This window comes from Thermochaetoides thermophila, assembly GCF_000221225.1.
Source record: "Thermochaetoides thermophila DSM 1495 unplaced genomic scaffold scf7180000011818, whole genome shotgun sequence".
Classification (NCBI taxonomy): domain Eukaryota; kingdom Fungi; phylum Ascomycota; class Sordariomycetes; order Sordariales; family Chaetomiaceae; genus Thermochaetoides; species Thermochaetoides thermophila.
In genome coordinates this window covers 63,284-77,480 of record NW_006383034.1, presented here as the reverse complement: position 1 = coordinate 77,480, position 14,197 = coordinate 63,284, and the positions used below count along the sequence as shown (strand labels likewise).

Below are 14,197 nucleotides of genomic sequence, written 5' to 3'. Positions count from 1 at the left end.
CCACCAATCCGCACACCGCCAGCAAACTATCTTTTTGACAAGTGCGGCTCCCAATTCAAAATTTATTACACGCCGACCTGTGCGCGCGTCCACGTCGACGTCTTGCACATTTTCTCAGCCTCTCGCCGTCTCCCATCCAATGGCTCGTGGCGTCGGGAGCTATCAGAGCTTGCATCGCCGGGATTGCTCCTGAGCTTGTCATCACCGAAATCCGTTTCCATCGCTCGTTGCCGCCGAACCGAACGCTTCGCGTCTCCAGCTGGTGGAGTGTACTGTCCCAGTGTACGCCGCCCGCGCAGGGTTGTAGCTCGTAGCTACGCCTGCTGTCGGTGGGGACTTGACGTCGGACCTATCGCCAGCTCACCTCATCACCGGGAGACGGCCGATCCAGGAGATTGCCTCGTCGACTGCACGGCATTTGGCCGGCCAAACCCCTTAGTGCTGGACGAGGCTGGTCCTCTGCGTCTGCATCCTGCAATCGCCCGAGTCTTGTTTTGCTATTGAAACAGAAAAGTAGAGCTACCTAGAAACTTGGTTCGACGTGAAATTGAAATCAGAAAGCCAGCCAGCTAGCTGTCTTTCTGCTCGAAAGACATGTTCCTTCATGCCGGCGCGAGCCTGCATGGCCATGAATACTCCCAGCGCGCTTCCTCAGCGGCTGCTTCTGCCGCGCCCAACCTTCGACCGCCGCCGCTGCTGCGATCGGCCTTTGCTCCTCCCAAGCAGCGCAATCTGACAGCCGACGATGCCGCTGTGACGCCTGTTCGCCAGCGCCCTGCCTCTGACTGCATTCCGCGTGACTCTTCGCCCATGGTCCGGTTCCGCGATCCTCACGACGAGACTCAGTCCGCGCTGGCAACCCACGACGAGTCAGTCTCCGAGTCCGAACTCAGCGAGGCCACCTTCTCGATTGATGGCAGCACCGTAGTCTCGAAGACCCGTCGTCACCGGAATCGCCGGGTGCTTCATAAGAGCACCACCTACGGCCTGGGTTACCCTACCCCGAGGATATTGGGGAAGACGAAAGTGGTTCAGAAAGTGTTTCTGCCACGCCTGCTTCTTCAGCTCCAGAAGGTCGGCAGCGACGGCCGGACGGTTCCTGTCCTCGAAGTCTTTCCAGCCTCCAGGATAGCGGGACCGGTTGTCTCGCCACGTCTGGTTAAGAAGTGTCCGAATATCTTCCGGGTCAAGCGTCATCTGGGGTACGACGATATTGTGCTCGTCCGCCGAGACGACGATGACCATGCCTCTTCGGATGCTGCCGAAAACGAGAGCGACGAGAACTTGGAGGGGAAGAACCTCCTGGCCGTGTACAGCCCCTTGAAGCACTCGGATGAGGCCGAGATCGTGCTACATGATGGGTCTGTCTGGCTGGCCAAGCCGTTACCGAACGGCTGTTATGACTTTATGCATACCGATGCTGAGGGGAAGACTACCACGGCGCGGTGGGCACGTAGGCATAACCTGTCTTCCACGCCGACCTCGGGCGACTCTTTGGGCCAAGCCGGGGCCCCCCAGGTCCGCTACACCTTCAGCGTCCTCAACCCGAACACTCGGCGTCACCCGGTCATGGCCACTTTGACGCCATTCAGCCTGGAGGTGCAGGATACCTACACTTCTGTCTCGCCATCGCACTACCGGACCCCTCCCATCACCCGGACCGGACGGTCGGCCTCTGTGACGTCGGTCCCTCCTCCGACTTCTCCCAGTACCGACCTCTCGGTGTCCCCTTCACCGAGTTCTCCCGACCAGCGCATCATTTATGCCGTCGACAATGCAACCAAGTTTCTGATCGCTGCGACGGCCCTCTGGGTTGCCCTTAGCGAGAACTGGTCCCAGAACTACGGCAACTCACCCGCCATTGTGCCTGGTCTCGGGCAAGGTTCGTCGCTGACCTCGTCCAGTGCAGCAGCCCTTCCCTTGGTCAACGGCTCAGCCAGCAGCACGACCCGCAGCCGCCGAAACACGTGGACCCGCGGTTCGACATTGGATTCTGTCCGCCAGAGCGACCCGGGTACCACAGATCCACCGTCAGCATCGTCATCCGTGAAATTCGGCAGTCTTAAACGCTTCTCTCTGCCGGCATACCAGCCTGCTGCGAGGTGCAACAGCCTTAGGGCATGTATCTCACAACCATCGACGCCTCTTGGATCGCGAACCTCAACTCCTGTGCCAGGAGCCAGCCCCTCTGTAGCCGCAAATGAAGGAACGCCCATAGTCACGCCGACGATTCGTGCCGTCCCGCCGTTGTATGCTCCGAAACGAGCAACGATTACCGGGGCGACGTTCACGCCGCTGCGTGAGCCTAGTGCCAGCGACGCTGCTGGTGGTGTCGTGGACGACAACAGTGACGATTCTGGCATCGGAATTGCAGCAATTGCACCAGGTACCACGACGAGCATGGTGGCCGATTCAGCTCCGCGATCTGAACCCGCGCCCCCACCCGCACTAGCACCTTCTGCCACGCCAACCCAAATCACATCCACGCAGAAACAGCAACAGCAACAGCAACAGCAACCACTGCAGCTTGAAGGCCAACAACAAGGCAAGACCCGCCGGAAACGCTTCTCCTTTCCTCTCTCGCTCACTCTGCATCGCGCCTCTGGATCTAGATCGGCTTCAGCGGCGGCGACCCCGACGACACCGTCATCCCCCGCCGTTGTCATAGTGCCGGGGAAGAAGAGCGTAGAGCTCAACACTGCCGCCATGGCCTTTGATGTCCCCAGTCCTATGGGGATGCCGAACGGTCTGAATGGCAGCGGCCTAGCGAAGAAGCCTAGCATGAGAGCTAGGATCAGTCGCTGGTTCCAAAAGTTGGGCCCCGGGAGCAGCTCAAATGCACACACGCAGTAGAGCTGGGTGTGGGTGACCGAGCTGTCTAATGGGATCTGCTCTGAAGTCCGGAGCCTTCTGACCAACTTAGTGTATAATTAGAACTGATGTTGTTTGATGTCCCATTGGCACTGCGGCCAACCATATTCTTTTTCACATCTTGGCCTCAGCTTTCGATTTTGGCTTTAGCTTCGACATCACTCAGGGCCTGCTCCGGTTGAACCGAAGCAATGGCTGAGCCCGTTTTGGGACACTTTAGACGGTAGAACGGACCCTGACGGCCGTCCTATGCTTGCTTAGAAAAGCCGTTATCCAGCTGTTAGTGAGCAGATTTCCTGTTTTTGGTTGCTGAACCAGCAGCAATATACCCCCCTTCTTTCTCTTCATGATTCGAATATACCCGATCCCCAATCTCTTCAAGTTGTGTTCATCCCGTGTGTACTGCGTTGCCCTGTGGTCCGTCTTAGGTTGGCCTTCAAGTTTCACTTATCTTTTCATGGCTCAGATCTTCTATTACCACCTCGGTAACATCCAGACAGTAGCATTGAGTCCAAAACACAGTATATCTCCGGCTTCAACTTCACTGTCGCTCTCCTTCTGACTGTTGATGCTGCAAGTTGCCAGGGAACTGCCGGTCCCGTCCCACCGCCACGGTTCCACTCGCACTTCTACTCGGAATTCGGTGGATTGCCAAGCCCACGTGGTTGCGGCTCCCAGGAACGGTCGATCCGCAAGGAGCCGTGGTCGGTGCACGTCATTGCTGGTCGCTCCACCGGTGCGGCAGGGTGATGAACTGGGGATTAAGTACCAACGAGCAGACTTTCAACAGAAGTTGGTGGGTCCAGGGCTAAGCCGGGTAGGGACTGGATCGGGCTTTTGGGGTCTTCAAGCGGGATCTCTTCAAAGGATTGCTGACCGCGAACATTGGCTAGGTAGACTAGAGTCTCGAAAGAATGTTGGGACTCAGCTGGCTGTTGACAGTCTTTTTAGTATACCAGTTTGCTTCGAGGAAGAAAACTCGGAGTGGTAGCAGGGGGAAGTGTAAGGAAAAGCCTAAAACGGACAACATAATAGATAACTAGAAACTGAAATCCAACTGGTTGATGTAGGAACCGGCGACTCTGCGAATGGCCTTCTAATACTCAAATCTGATGCCCAAGGTTCTGGGTATCCTCTCTGGTTGTTTTGCAGGAAACATGTCGGGCTTCTATGATCACTCCCGATCGACCTTCCGTAAAGTGACGTACGGGGAATCGTCCAGGCCCAAACCCTTGAAGTACAAACCCATCCACAAATCGAAAATCGGCTATAGACACATGCGAATCTACCAACTTAACAACCCCTTCTCACGGTTGAAGCCGCCACGCAGTTGTTTCTCCGGCTTCACAACCTTGCCCTTCAGCACCGTGTACTTCACGATCCCCTCGCAATCCTCCGGCCTGACTCTCGCCAGCCAGATACACTGCGCCGCCTCTTCCCCTTTTTCCTCCTCCTCACTCCCCTTCTCCTCAGCCCCCTCCTTCTTCTCCTCATACCCTTCATGTCCTACATCATCAACCTTGACCCCCGGCGCAAACGCAAACGCCGCATTCCTCTTTCGATACACAAGCACATTCGCCGCGTACTTGTGCCCGCCCACATGACTAACAAAGTAAATCCCCACGCCGCCGGGCCTCTCATCGTCCAGATCGCGCGCCAGCCCCAGCGGCTGCAGATGCCGCATAAACTCTCTGCGCAGCAGCGGCGCGCTCTGTCCGCAGCGCGCGTCGCGCGTCTTTTGGCTGCACAGCAGGATCACCGCTGCGTGCGGACAGGCACGCGTGGTGAGAGTTTTGAGGGTTACGGGCGCGGCTTCAGGCAGGGGGGCTTCGAGGGAGCGGGGGATGGGGGGAAGAGTGTGGGACAGGGGCGTTGTGGTAGTGGGGGCGATGGAGATGATCTTGTCGATCATGGTTTGGACGGTGGCCGGGGTGACGTTTTCGATGAGGATGAAGGCGGGAAGGAGGAGGACGGTGGTTGGCTCGGAGTAGGAGGGCGGGTTGTGGGGGGTGGGCATGTTAGAGGCGGAGAGGAGCAAACGCTGGGGAGAGAGAACATTAGCACTGTAGGAGTACGTAGGTAGGTCAAGCTGATGTGAATGTTAAGGATGGAGGAACTGCCTTGGGCATTAAACATACCCCATTGGTAGGCTGTCGCGCGTTGGCAATGGCTTGCATCAAGCTGCCCTTCTCGTTGGCGACGTCGTGCACCCAGTCCGATTTGCCGGTCGCGATCAGCACATGGGTGCTCCAGCCCTTGACAAAGCCGTAAAGCTCGTCGTCTTCATTGATCTTGAAGCTCTTGGGGTAGTGAACGGTACAGGTCTCGCAGCTACGATCACAGTCTTCACCGTCGACGGACTTGTCAACGACAGGAAACAGTTCGCGCAGTCCGGCCTTGCGGCCCGAGTCGCCAATGGCGAGCGACTTTGCGCTGTTGATGAGCGATTTGAGCACGCCAGCCATGACGGGTAGGTACCTAGTGGGAATCAAGACCAAATCATAATGGTCACTCCGGAAGGCCAATGGACCGGGGATACGACCGGCGCGGCGCAAGTAAAAAGAAAAAAGTCGGAGTCGTCGCAACTAAAGTTTCCCGTCCCTGGTTAAACCTGGTTCGGCTCGGAGGCAATCCGCAATGCGCCAAGGTGTCCCTGGTGGGGGCGGGGCACCCATGGATCAGACCATACATAGGTAGCTGGCGTCTGGATTCTGGCTGGTCCCCGATCTTCCGGGAGTCGGGGGTCGGGACGCAGTGAAGAACACCAGGCGCTTGCTTTGTAGCTGACAGTGAGGCCCTCGTTGGCCATGGTGCTCTGGGCTGGACGTCAACTCGACAGTAACGAGATACTACCTATGGTAGCTGAGGCAGGACAATCCCGAAGCCTAGGGGGCTACATGTACGTAATATGATACTAATGCACCGAGTACCCACGAAGTGCTGGCCCCGGTAAATCTCAAAATCTCTCCCATTATCCATTCAAGAACGCTGGTATTAACAATGGAACAAACAGCCACTCAATACTTATATGTACCCAACAATTCCCGAACGCTGTCCCATGTGGCCGTATCACAACTTGACCCTTCCCCCCAGGAGTTCCCTCCATTCCTTCTCCCCAAACGGCACGTACGTCCCACCCCTCAACCAAAACAATTTATCCCCCCCAACCTTAGCCGGGTCAACTCCCTGCTGCCGGAGTACGTGCTTCTGCTGCTTGTTCGTGCCCGTTGTTTGCCTTCCTACCTCCTTCATAACCCTAAGAAAAAGCGGGACGGCATACTTGGGCAGCTTTGCCCTGGCGTGCGCGGCCAGATCGGCTAATAACTCGGGGGTAACTTGCTCGGTGTCAAGGACGATGGCGACGCAGCCGGCGCGGCCATCGTGGTGGGGGAGCTGCACGCCGTAGACGTTGGGCTCGAGGACGCGCGGGTGCAAGCCCATCATCTGGGAGACCTCGGCGGTCGAGACGTTTTCGGACTTCCAGCGGTAGGTGTCACCGATGCGGTCGTGGAAGTAGATGCGGCCGTTGGCATCCCATTTTAGGACGTCGCCGGAGCGGAACCTGCGGTCCTTAGGTCAGTCGGGTTGCTGAAAGGGGGCTAGATGGGGAGTATTACCAAGCATCTCCCTTCTTAAAGACATCCCTGAGAATCTTGGAGTTTGTGGCTGACTTATTGCCATAATACCCCTGAAACCGCTTGCTGATGTCGTTTGCCGGCAGGGCAGCAATCATCTCGCCAGCCTCGCCTTTCTTGACACGCCGACAGAAACCTGTCTTTGGGTCTCGCCAGGGAAGCTCGGTCTCATCGTCCAGCTTGACTATTGCCGTTCGGGTGTTGACGAAGGCGCTGGAGAATACGCCTAGTCGACCGATAGCTGCCTTGCCGAAGTCGTTGCGGCATTGGTTCCAAAAGCCGACGGGGGCTTCAGTGGCGGCGTAGAACTCGAAGATAGTCTGCCGGAAGTCAGCTCAGCTTCTTCAGCCAGGGTGTCAATGAGTTGAAATGACTGTTTGAGAGGACTCACATCAATGCCAAACCTCTCCTTAAACTTATCCCACACATCCGGCCGCAATCCATTTCCCATGGCCGCGCGCACGTAGTGCTTCCTGTCCAAATTCTCGCCCGTCACAGGGTCCCTCTCGGGCGGCGCGACGGTCAGATAGCGACATGTCTCTCCGACGTACTGAATGATGGTTGACTTGGTCTCACGGACCTCCTTCCAGAAGGTCTTGGTCGAAAAACGACGGCCAATGGCGCAGGTTGCTCCAACAAAGAGGACGCTGCACAAGCCAAGGCAGGCAGCAGCGCTATGGTATAGGGGCATGCACTGATCGGTCAGCTTTCACACAGAAACTCCTAAGTGGGACAATGAACCCACAGTGTAGAACACATCTTCACAAGTCATCATCGTCCCCTTTGCGGTCATCATCCCCGCCATATAAATCTTGCCCCACGACACAACTGCCGGCTTGGGCATCCCAGTCGTGCCAGAGGTATATATGAGGATGGCCATCCCGACATAACTATCCTCTGAGCGTACCTCATTCATATATCTCGTGGGTGTCATTCTCCCTGCCTCAGCCTCTACATCCGGTGTAAACACCACGAACCTCATCCCCGGCACCGCCCCCTTCACCTCGTCAGTAATATTCCCCGCCACTCGGGGATCTACAACCGCCAGCCTCGCATCACTCGTTTTCAAACAATGCGCGAGCGCCTCCCCTTGAAGATGGTAATTTATAAACGCCGGCGTGGCTCCCACTGCCCAGATGGCAAACCACAAGAACACAAAGGTATCTGAGTTCTGGTATTCCAGCGCGATGATGTCCTTCTCCCGGACCCCAAGCTTCTCCCTTAGCCAGGTGCCATACCTTAACACGCGGTCGTATGTCTCTGCATAAGTGTGGGACTTGCCCTCAAAGAGGATGAACGGCTTGTTGGCGAGTGACTTGGTCTTGGCTTGCTTTTCGAGGAGGTAGAAGAGGTTGAGTTGGTCGGCGCGCACGGCGCGGATGAGGTTCAAAGCGGTTGAGCCAACGATGCGGAAGAAGAGGAGGTCGTGGTCGAGGGAGAGGCGCGCGTGGAAGTAAGCTGTGCCGGCGGCGGCGCCAGCGAGAGATAGGGCGAGGGGGAAGGTCGCCATTGTGGGTGTTGATACTGGGCAAGACCGTAAGAATGATTGTGTGGGCTGAGCTAGGTGACTATTGAAGTGGCCGGATTAATGAGAAGGCTCACATTGGGGTTCAGTCCGCTCGCCGCATGCGGGATCGTTCCGAAGTCCGATCCAAGTTTCCGGCCGCAGGAGGAAGAACGGATGCAACAACGGAGTGCCAGTGTGGCTCCTGCTGTGCAGTAGCTAAGCTCCGAGTGGGTGGGTTTTAGTTTGGAAGTCGTAGTTAAAGATGAAGTGTAAAATGTCAAGACTCAAGCCACGTTTCACCCATTACACCAGGAGACGGGATGAACTTCCTGGTCTCCATGACTGCGCTTTTGTACTTGAATGCAGTAAGTGTCGCATCCATCCCTCAGATCTCCCCGATGTGATTGATACTACCTACACGGCAGCAATTCCTGGTTTAGCGAACGAATCCTGCAACGTTGTCCTCAAGTTCGACGCTATCCAAGAACACTAAGACTTATCCAAGTGAGGGGAAGGCGCCAAAATGCCGAGGCACAACCCAACCCACCTGCTCGATTCGTTCCATGTCCCAGATCGCATGCGCTCCTCGAAAGAAAAAAACCCTTGCAAGGCATGCGATGCATGCAGAAGAGTGAGCTTCGACGCGCCGTGTCTGGCCTCTGCCCCGTTTCCCCGCAAAAACTGATGAACGATTTCCCCACATTTAAGGACTTGGGGTGGGTCATGCGGTGGTCGGTGAGGCTTGGCATCAGGGGTTGGCGGGAGGGGTCTTCAACGTAGTGTTCTGGGGAAATGAGACGAATGGTTATCATCGCTATTGTCTTCAACTTGTGAAGTTAAGTAAAAGCTTCAAGGGATTGAATGGATGAAGAGTCAATGACTCATTTTTGGATTCATCGAAATGGAAGTGATGGGGAAACATGCGAAGTTAGACACTGCAGATGAGTTGTTTCATTAGCTATCTCGAGTCGCAAGCTTTAATGATGACTTGAGGCTTGAGGGCATGATGGGACTGGCAGGAACTTGAACACTTGGGATTTAGAATCCCAATTGGCTTGATTAGACACCTGGGCAACTATCCTGTATCGCAAATCTCTCTACAACTAGGTAACCAGGAATCTTAGTCAACTCACCCTCATCAAACGTCACCATGACCCATCATACCCCCCAACTCACCTCACCTCCAATCACCGTCACGATCCTCACCCTCTCCTTCCCCAAATAAAAACTCACCCAGCGATCAATCCCCTAGCACAAATACCCAACATTACAAGGCTCATCCGGCACCAGCGTCACGGTCACAACAGGCAGCGTCGTTGGTGTCGGCGGCTGATAGTAAGTAATACGCGTCGAGACGACAGTCGGCGTCGGCCCACCCACACTGAAGATGGTCGTGATAGTGCGTACTGTGGCTGGGGGCTGGTTCTGAGTTGTTTCGATGGGGATGCACTGGGAGTACCAGATGCTAGAGGCCATAGTCAGCATTGTTCTCAAGGGATTAGGCGGTAAGGATCACGATCATTTGCGTTTCGGTCAAAGGGCAAGACGTTAACTTTGATTAGGTGCAGGTCAAGTTCTGTCTTGTGGGAGTTTGATGGGCTGAAGGTTTTAATTGCGCGCAGGATGGAGAGGATGGAGAGGATAACTTACTTCCCGTCGTTGTAGCAGTATGCATTGTTAGGGCATAGTGTCGGGCCTTCGTATGTAACACCGCCGCCTGAGGATCAAGTTAGCACATTTCGGTCTCCCATGCAACAGTCTGAATTGTTTTGGACTGAGTGTGGACATACATTGTCCCCAAAGTGTCTGCGTAGGCTGGCTCACAGGTGGATTAGGAGGCCATTGGGGCAGGGCATATGAAGCACCCAGCCATGACGCAAGAGGGAAGAACAACTTTGCCATTATGAACGACTCAACAGCCAAGGATAGTGAAGCAAAGTAATCGCAGCAAACCAGGGCACCGAGGTCGGGCAAAAAGCCAAAGACCCGGACTTGTCACCTTCCAGACTCGTGGGGAGCACCTCTATATATTGGACCGACCCATCTCTCCTCACAGGACACACACGAAACCCCTTCTCTCTCCTGACAACTCCCAAAGGACCCAAAATCCGGGTTCCAATATCTTTCCCATATTGCATCCACACACCCGGGAATTAGCTTATTGGTCTGTCACTCTCTAGCACGCAGAAAGCAGCCCGACTCTGCAGGGAAACTAACTCATCCAGATCGCTCACGGCCCGGACCTCCACCGAAAATGAATCGATGATAGGAGAAAATATAAGGCCAGCCGTCCCCGCAGCCAGTCACGAAATGCTTCTTTACGTGTGATATGCAAAACCATGTGGCTCGCCACGACAGAGATGATAAACCTCCTAAGCGTGTTCCCACTGCGTATGTATGTCCATATCAAGCCGCCTCTATTTTGAGGTATGTGAGCGGTTCGCGTGGCTGTCAACGGTGGGAATGTAATCTAGGCACATTCTTGGATAAAGTGTCATATTGTGCATGCTTCGCGGATCTGAGAGCCGGGACGGCGGATAAAGGGGGGGTGGGGCGAACCGTGATATGAGTGCCATTAGCAGGCCTGATGAAAAGAAAACAAACACGACTTGCTAGTGCTATACAGAAACATGGATAAGTAAAGAGAAATGTCCAGTCACCCTGCCAGCAGGACAACCGATGCAGCAACCCAAATAAAGCTCTATAACAGATAAAGTCTTGGCCGATCCCCCGGCCGTCCAAACCAACAACACCAGTGGCAACCATCTAAGCATCCCTATTAACCTCAACATCCTCAACCTCACAAAAAGCCTTAAACGTCACAAACTCCTCCTCCCCGTCAATCCCCTCTCCCGTCTGCAACACACACTCCGCCGTCGCCCCCACAAAAAACACCTGCCCTTCCTTCAACTCCATCCTCTTCGGCCCCACGGAGATATACCCCTCCCCCTTTACACAAATTACAATACTCGGCCCCTCCAATGGATCAAACGTCGCCTTTGCGCCTGGGCCCCTCAACACCGTCCTTACGACAGAAAACTCTTCGATAGGCGGGTCGTACAACATGATCTCCGAGCCGAAGGAGTACCCCGCCCGGTTGAGCGTTGCGTATGCGTATTCAGTGGGTTGCATTTTTTGTTGCTCGATGGGCGCATAATCATACGTGAGCATGTTGACGAGCGTGTCAACGTCTTTAAACTTGGGGGTTAGGCCGGCCCGCACGACGTTGTCGCTGTTGGCCATGCACTCGACGATGTCGCCTGACAGGTAGGCGTGAATGTCGTCGGCGCGGAGGAAGATTGCTTCGCCGGGAGAGAGGGTGACGTAGTTGAGGAAGAAGAGAACAAATAATCCATAATCAGGGCCGAATTGGGTATGGAGTTTAAGGACTAGGTTTGCGAACAATGAGGGGGGGTGTTCCTGGCTGTCTGGAAGCCCAAGACCAGAGAAGGAGGTCTCTGTTGCGAGGACGACAAGTTTATCGGCCGCTTGCTTCATCTTCTCTTCGGGAGAAGACATCAACGACGAGAATATGGCCCTCAAAGCAGCCTTATTCTTCTTTACCGCCTCCTCAGACTCATCCCCTTCTGTGCTCTTGATGGTCTCAACAAACTCTCTCACCTTCTCCTCCCCCACAAGCTCCCGCAAGGGCTCTAGCGCCTCCAAAAACGCCACAATCTCCCCCAACGGCCGGAATCCACACAGCCCCTCAAAGTTTGTCAAGGCGATGGCCATTTCCGGTTTGTGGTTATCATCCGGGTAGTTCTTTGGATCCCGCGCGTGCAGCTCTTCCGCAAGCTTCTTGTTTGGGTGCGCCTGGATCGACAATGCCTTGTTGATAGACAGCACCTTGAACAAGAAGGGCAACTTGGCGCCATAGCGGGCGACGATAGGCGTCGAGAGTAGGGCTTGGTTGTCTTGGACAAGGTCCAGAAGCGTGCGGCCGGTTAGAACGTCTTTGGAGGGGTTGGAGGGGTGTGTACCCATCCAGAGCTGAAACAAAAGAACATGGGGTTATTAGCTTGGGAGTGAAGGGAGGGAAGAGAGACAGGGAAAAGCACCTCCCACGAACCTCGGCATACGGCGTGTCGTCTTGGATGGTGAAGTCTGCGGCTGTGGCGGCCGCGAAGCGGGCAGCCAAAGAGGAGCGGCCCTGCTTACCCCAGTCGTAGGAGTTGGCCCCGCATTGGAGCTGGATGAGGGGAATCTGCATGTTGGGGGTGATGGTGTGGTTTTGATTATAAGACTGTTGTCAGGATTCTGATAAAGCAGATACTCGAAGATGAGGATGTGGGATGAAGTCGAAATTGCCGGGTTGAGACAGGGGAAGTGAACAGTACTACTAATAGGGTATTGATTTAGAAAGAACGCTTAATGTAAGGCCGCAACCTGTACGCGTCCATCAACCCAACGAGCGGGACCTCAATGGACCTACCTAGCTCATCAATGGTCGATGGAGCTGACCCCTCCCCCTTTTACGTCACCCAGCATGACAACAATCTGTGGGGTTACTGTGTGCGGATTAGGGCGGATAGATGTGAGCTTATTGGGGGATTCTTTGGCTCTGGCTCCACTTTGCTGCCGATCAAGCACAGTGTGCATCGCTTATTGTTAACTGTGTTCGTTGCCTCCACTTAGGCGCGTTTCCCCGATGACGCGACAGCTTCGTCGGTGATGCAGCAACACGATCATTGTGTGAGAGTTCCTATTGCTAAGAGCCGACTCTATTGCGCGCATGTATGCTGTATGTTGACAGAGACTACTGTTTTCGGAAATTGACGCTTCAAATAAATTCGACGGCAACGCCCGCGCTGATGATAATGACGCCGAGTGACGTCCACACTCCCTCGTGATTCTCCGACGACGCCCCTCTCCATTTCTCAGTTACCTGCTCAATCAGAAGACTTTGTTCAATTGCTCTAAGGTCTGCATCAGCGCCCGGTATACTACATGATCCACCTGCTGATAAGAGCTCAGTCTAGACGAGTATCGCTGGCCGATCTCCTCTTATCTCAGCTCTTCGACAGTTCCTGGTTTAGCTAAACCTCGTCTACGAGCCCTCGAACCTCAAAGGCCGACAACCCTCGATACCCCCCTTCTTTCCTAAGCCGAAATGTCCTCCCGCAACCGCACATCCCGCGCCCCTACCCGCAACACGAGCAGCACGCAAGGCGAAGAGGCTCATCTATGGAGCCAGATCAAAGACGACATTCGCAGCATGCTCGATGGGTTGAACGCCAACAACGACCAGCTGCGCGCCATCCTTGCGCAGGACGCCCACATCGCCAAGAACAAAACTTCAAGCTCTTTTGATATTGCTGCTGAGGAAGAAAAGCTGGATTCCCTATTGAGGGCAGGAGTGAAGGGAGCCGATACTTCGAAGCAGCAGATTGATGCGCTGATTGAGCATGTGACTGTATTGAAGGCGTTGGTGAAAGTTAGGGAGGAGAGTGATAGTCAGGCTGGGTCTGGCCTGTCCAGTCGAGACAGGGGAGGTCTCTTGAGCTCGGGGAGGGCGTCGTCTGTACGGGGTACGCGAGAGAAGGACAGGGACAGGGACAGAGACCCCAGCTCGGTATATGACTTTGACGGATCGGGAGATTCACCGGTACCCTCACCAGTTGGCAGAAAACTTGGAGGAACTGGTGCAGGAAGCGATCGTACCAGCAACCGCGACAGCGTCCCGCCGCGGGACACCCCCAGCAAAGCGGACAGCGTCCCTCCAGAGTCAGGTACCGGCACTTCAAGCCAACGCACCAAATTCACCTTCTATAAAGGTCAGGACGTCGTCTTCAAGCCGAAACCCACAAACCCCAATGAAACCACCGAATGGATGCTCGGCAAAGTCCAGCAAGTCATTGGCGACGGCAAAACGCGACGGTACAAAGTCCAAGACGCAGATCCCGACATCCCGCCGGAACAGAGGGTCGAGTATCGCACCAGCGCGAGTAACATGATTCCTCTGCCGGCTGCGGACGCGGAGTTGCCGGAGCTGGAGAAGGGCAAGGTGGTGCTGGCGCTGTATCCGGATAGCACAACGTTTTATAAGGCCGAGGTGATGGGGACCGAGCCGGGGACCGGGAGGGTGAGTTTACGGTTTGAGGGAGAGGAAAATAATGTTACCTTGCAGGTTGTCGAGAGGAGGTTTATTGTTGAGTACAGAAGTTAGCGGGTCCGGGTTGAG

The 14,197-nt window shown here is 55.1% G+C and overlaps 5 protein-coding genes across 5 annotated transcripts; 2 read left to right on the top strand and 3 right to left on the bottom strand.

Moving 5' to 3' along the window:
- Positions 1 to 594: 594 nt before the first annotated feature.
- Positions 595 to 2,853, top strand: CTHT_0040530 (uncharacterized protein; the record flags this gene model as incomplete). Its single annotated transcript, XM_006694397.1, has 1 exon — positions 595 to 2,853. The coding sequence occupies one exon, from the start codon at positions 595 to 597 to the stop codon at positions 2,851 to 2,853; it is 2,259 nt and encodes a 752-aa protein (XP_006694460.1).
- A 1,303-nt stretch (positions 2,854 to 4,156) lies between these two features.
- Positions 4,157 to 8,016, bottom strand: CTHT_0040520 (putative very-long-chain protein; the record flags this gene model as incomplete). The annotated part of the gene is made up of 6 exons (XM_006694396.1): positions 4,157 to 4,912; positions 5,010 to 5,349; positions 6,002 to 6,433; positions 6,489 to 6,826; positions 6,898 to 7,180; positions 7,484 to 8,016. 6 exons carry the CDS (start codon positions 8,014 to 8,016, stop codon positions 4,157 to 4,159), a joined length of 2,682 nt encoding a protein of 893 aa, XP_006694459.1.
- Positions 8,017 to 9,261: 1,245 nt separating this feature from the next.
- Positions 9,262 to 9,915, bottom strand: CTHT_0040510 (uncharacterized protein; the record flags this gene model as incomplete). Its single annotated transcript, XM_006694395.1, has 3 exons — positions 9,262 to 9,478; positions 9,664 to 9,730; positions 9,804 to 9,915. 3 exons carry the CDS (start codon positions 9,913 to 9,915, stop codon positions 9,262 to 9,264), a joined length of 396 nt encoding a protein of 131 aa, XP_006694458.1.
- An 864-nt stretch (positions 9,916 to 10,779) lies between these two features.
- Positions 10,780 to 12,226, bottom strand: CTHT_0040500 (uncharacterized protein; the record flags this gene model as incomplete). Its single annotated transcript, XM_006694394.1, has 2 exons — positions 10,780 to 12,006; positions 12,086 to 12,226. The coding sequence occupies 2 exons, from the start codon at positions 12,224 to 12,226 to the stop codon at positions 10,780 to 10,782; spliced, it is 1,368 nt and encodes a 455-aa protein (XP_006694457.1).
- Positions 12,227 to 13,126: 900 nt separating this feature from the next.
- Positions 13,127 to 14,182, top strand: CTHT_0040490 (uncharacterized protein; the record flags this gene model as incomplete). The annotated part of the gene is made up of 1 exon (XM_006694393.1): positions 13,127 to 14,182. The coding sequence occupies one exon, from the start codon at positions 13,127 to 13,129 to the stop codon at positions 14,180 to 14,182; it is 1,056 nt and encodes a 351-aa protein (XP_006694456.1).
- Between the last annotated feature and the right edge of the window lie 15 nt (positions 14,183 to 14,197).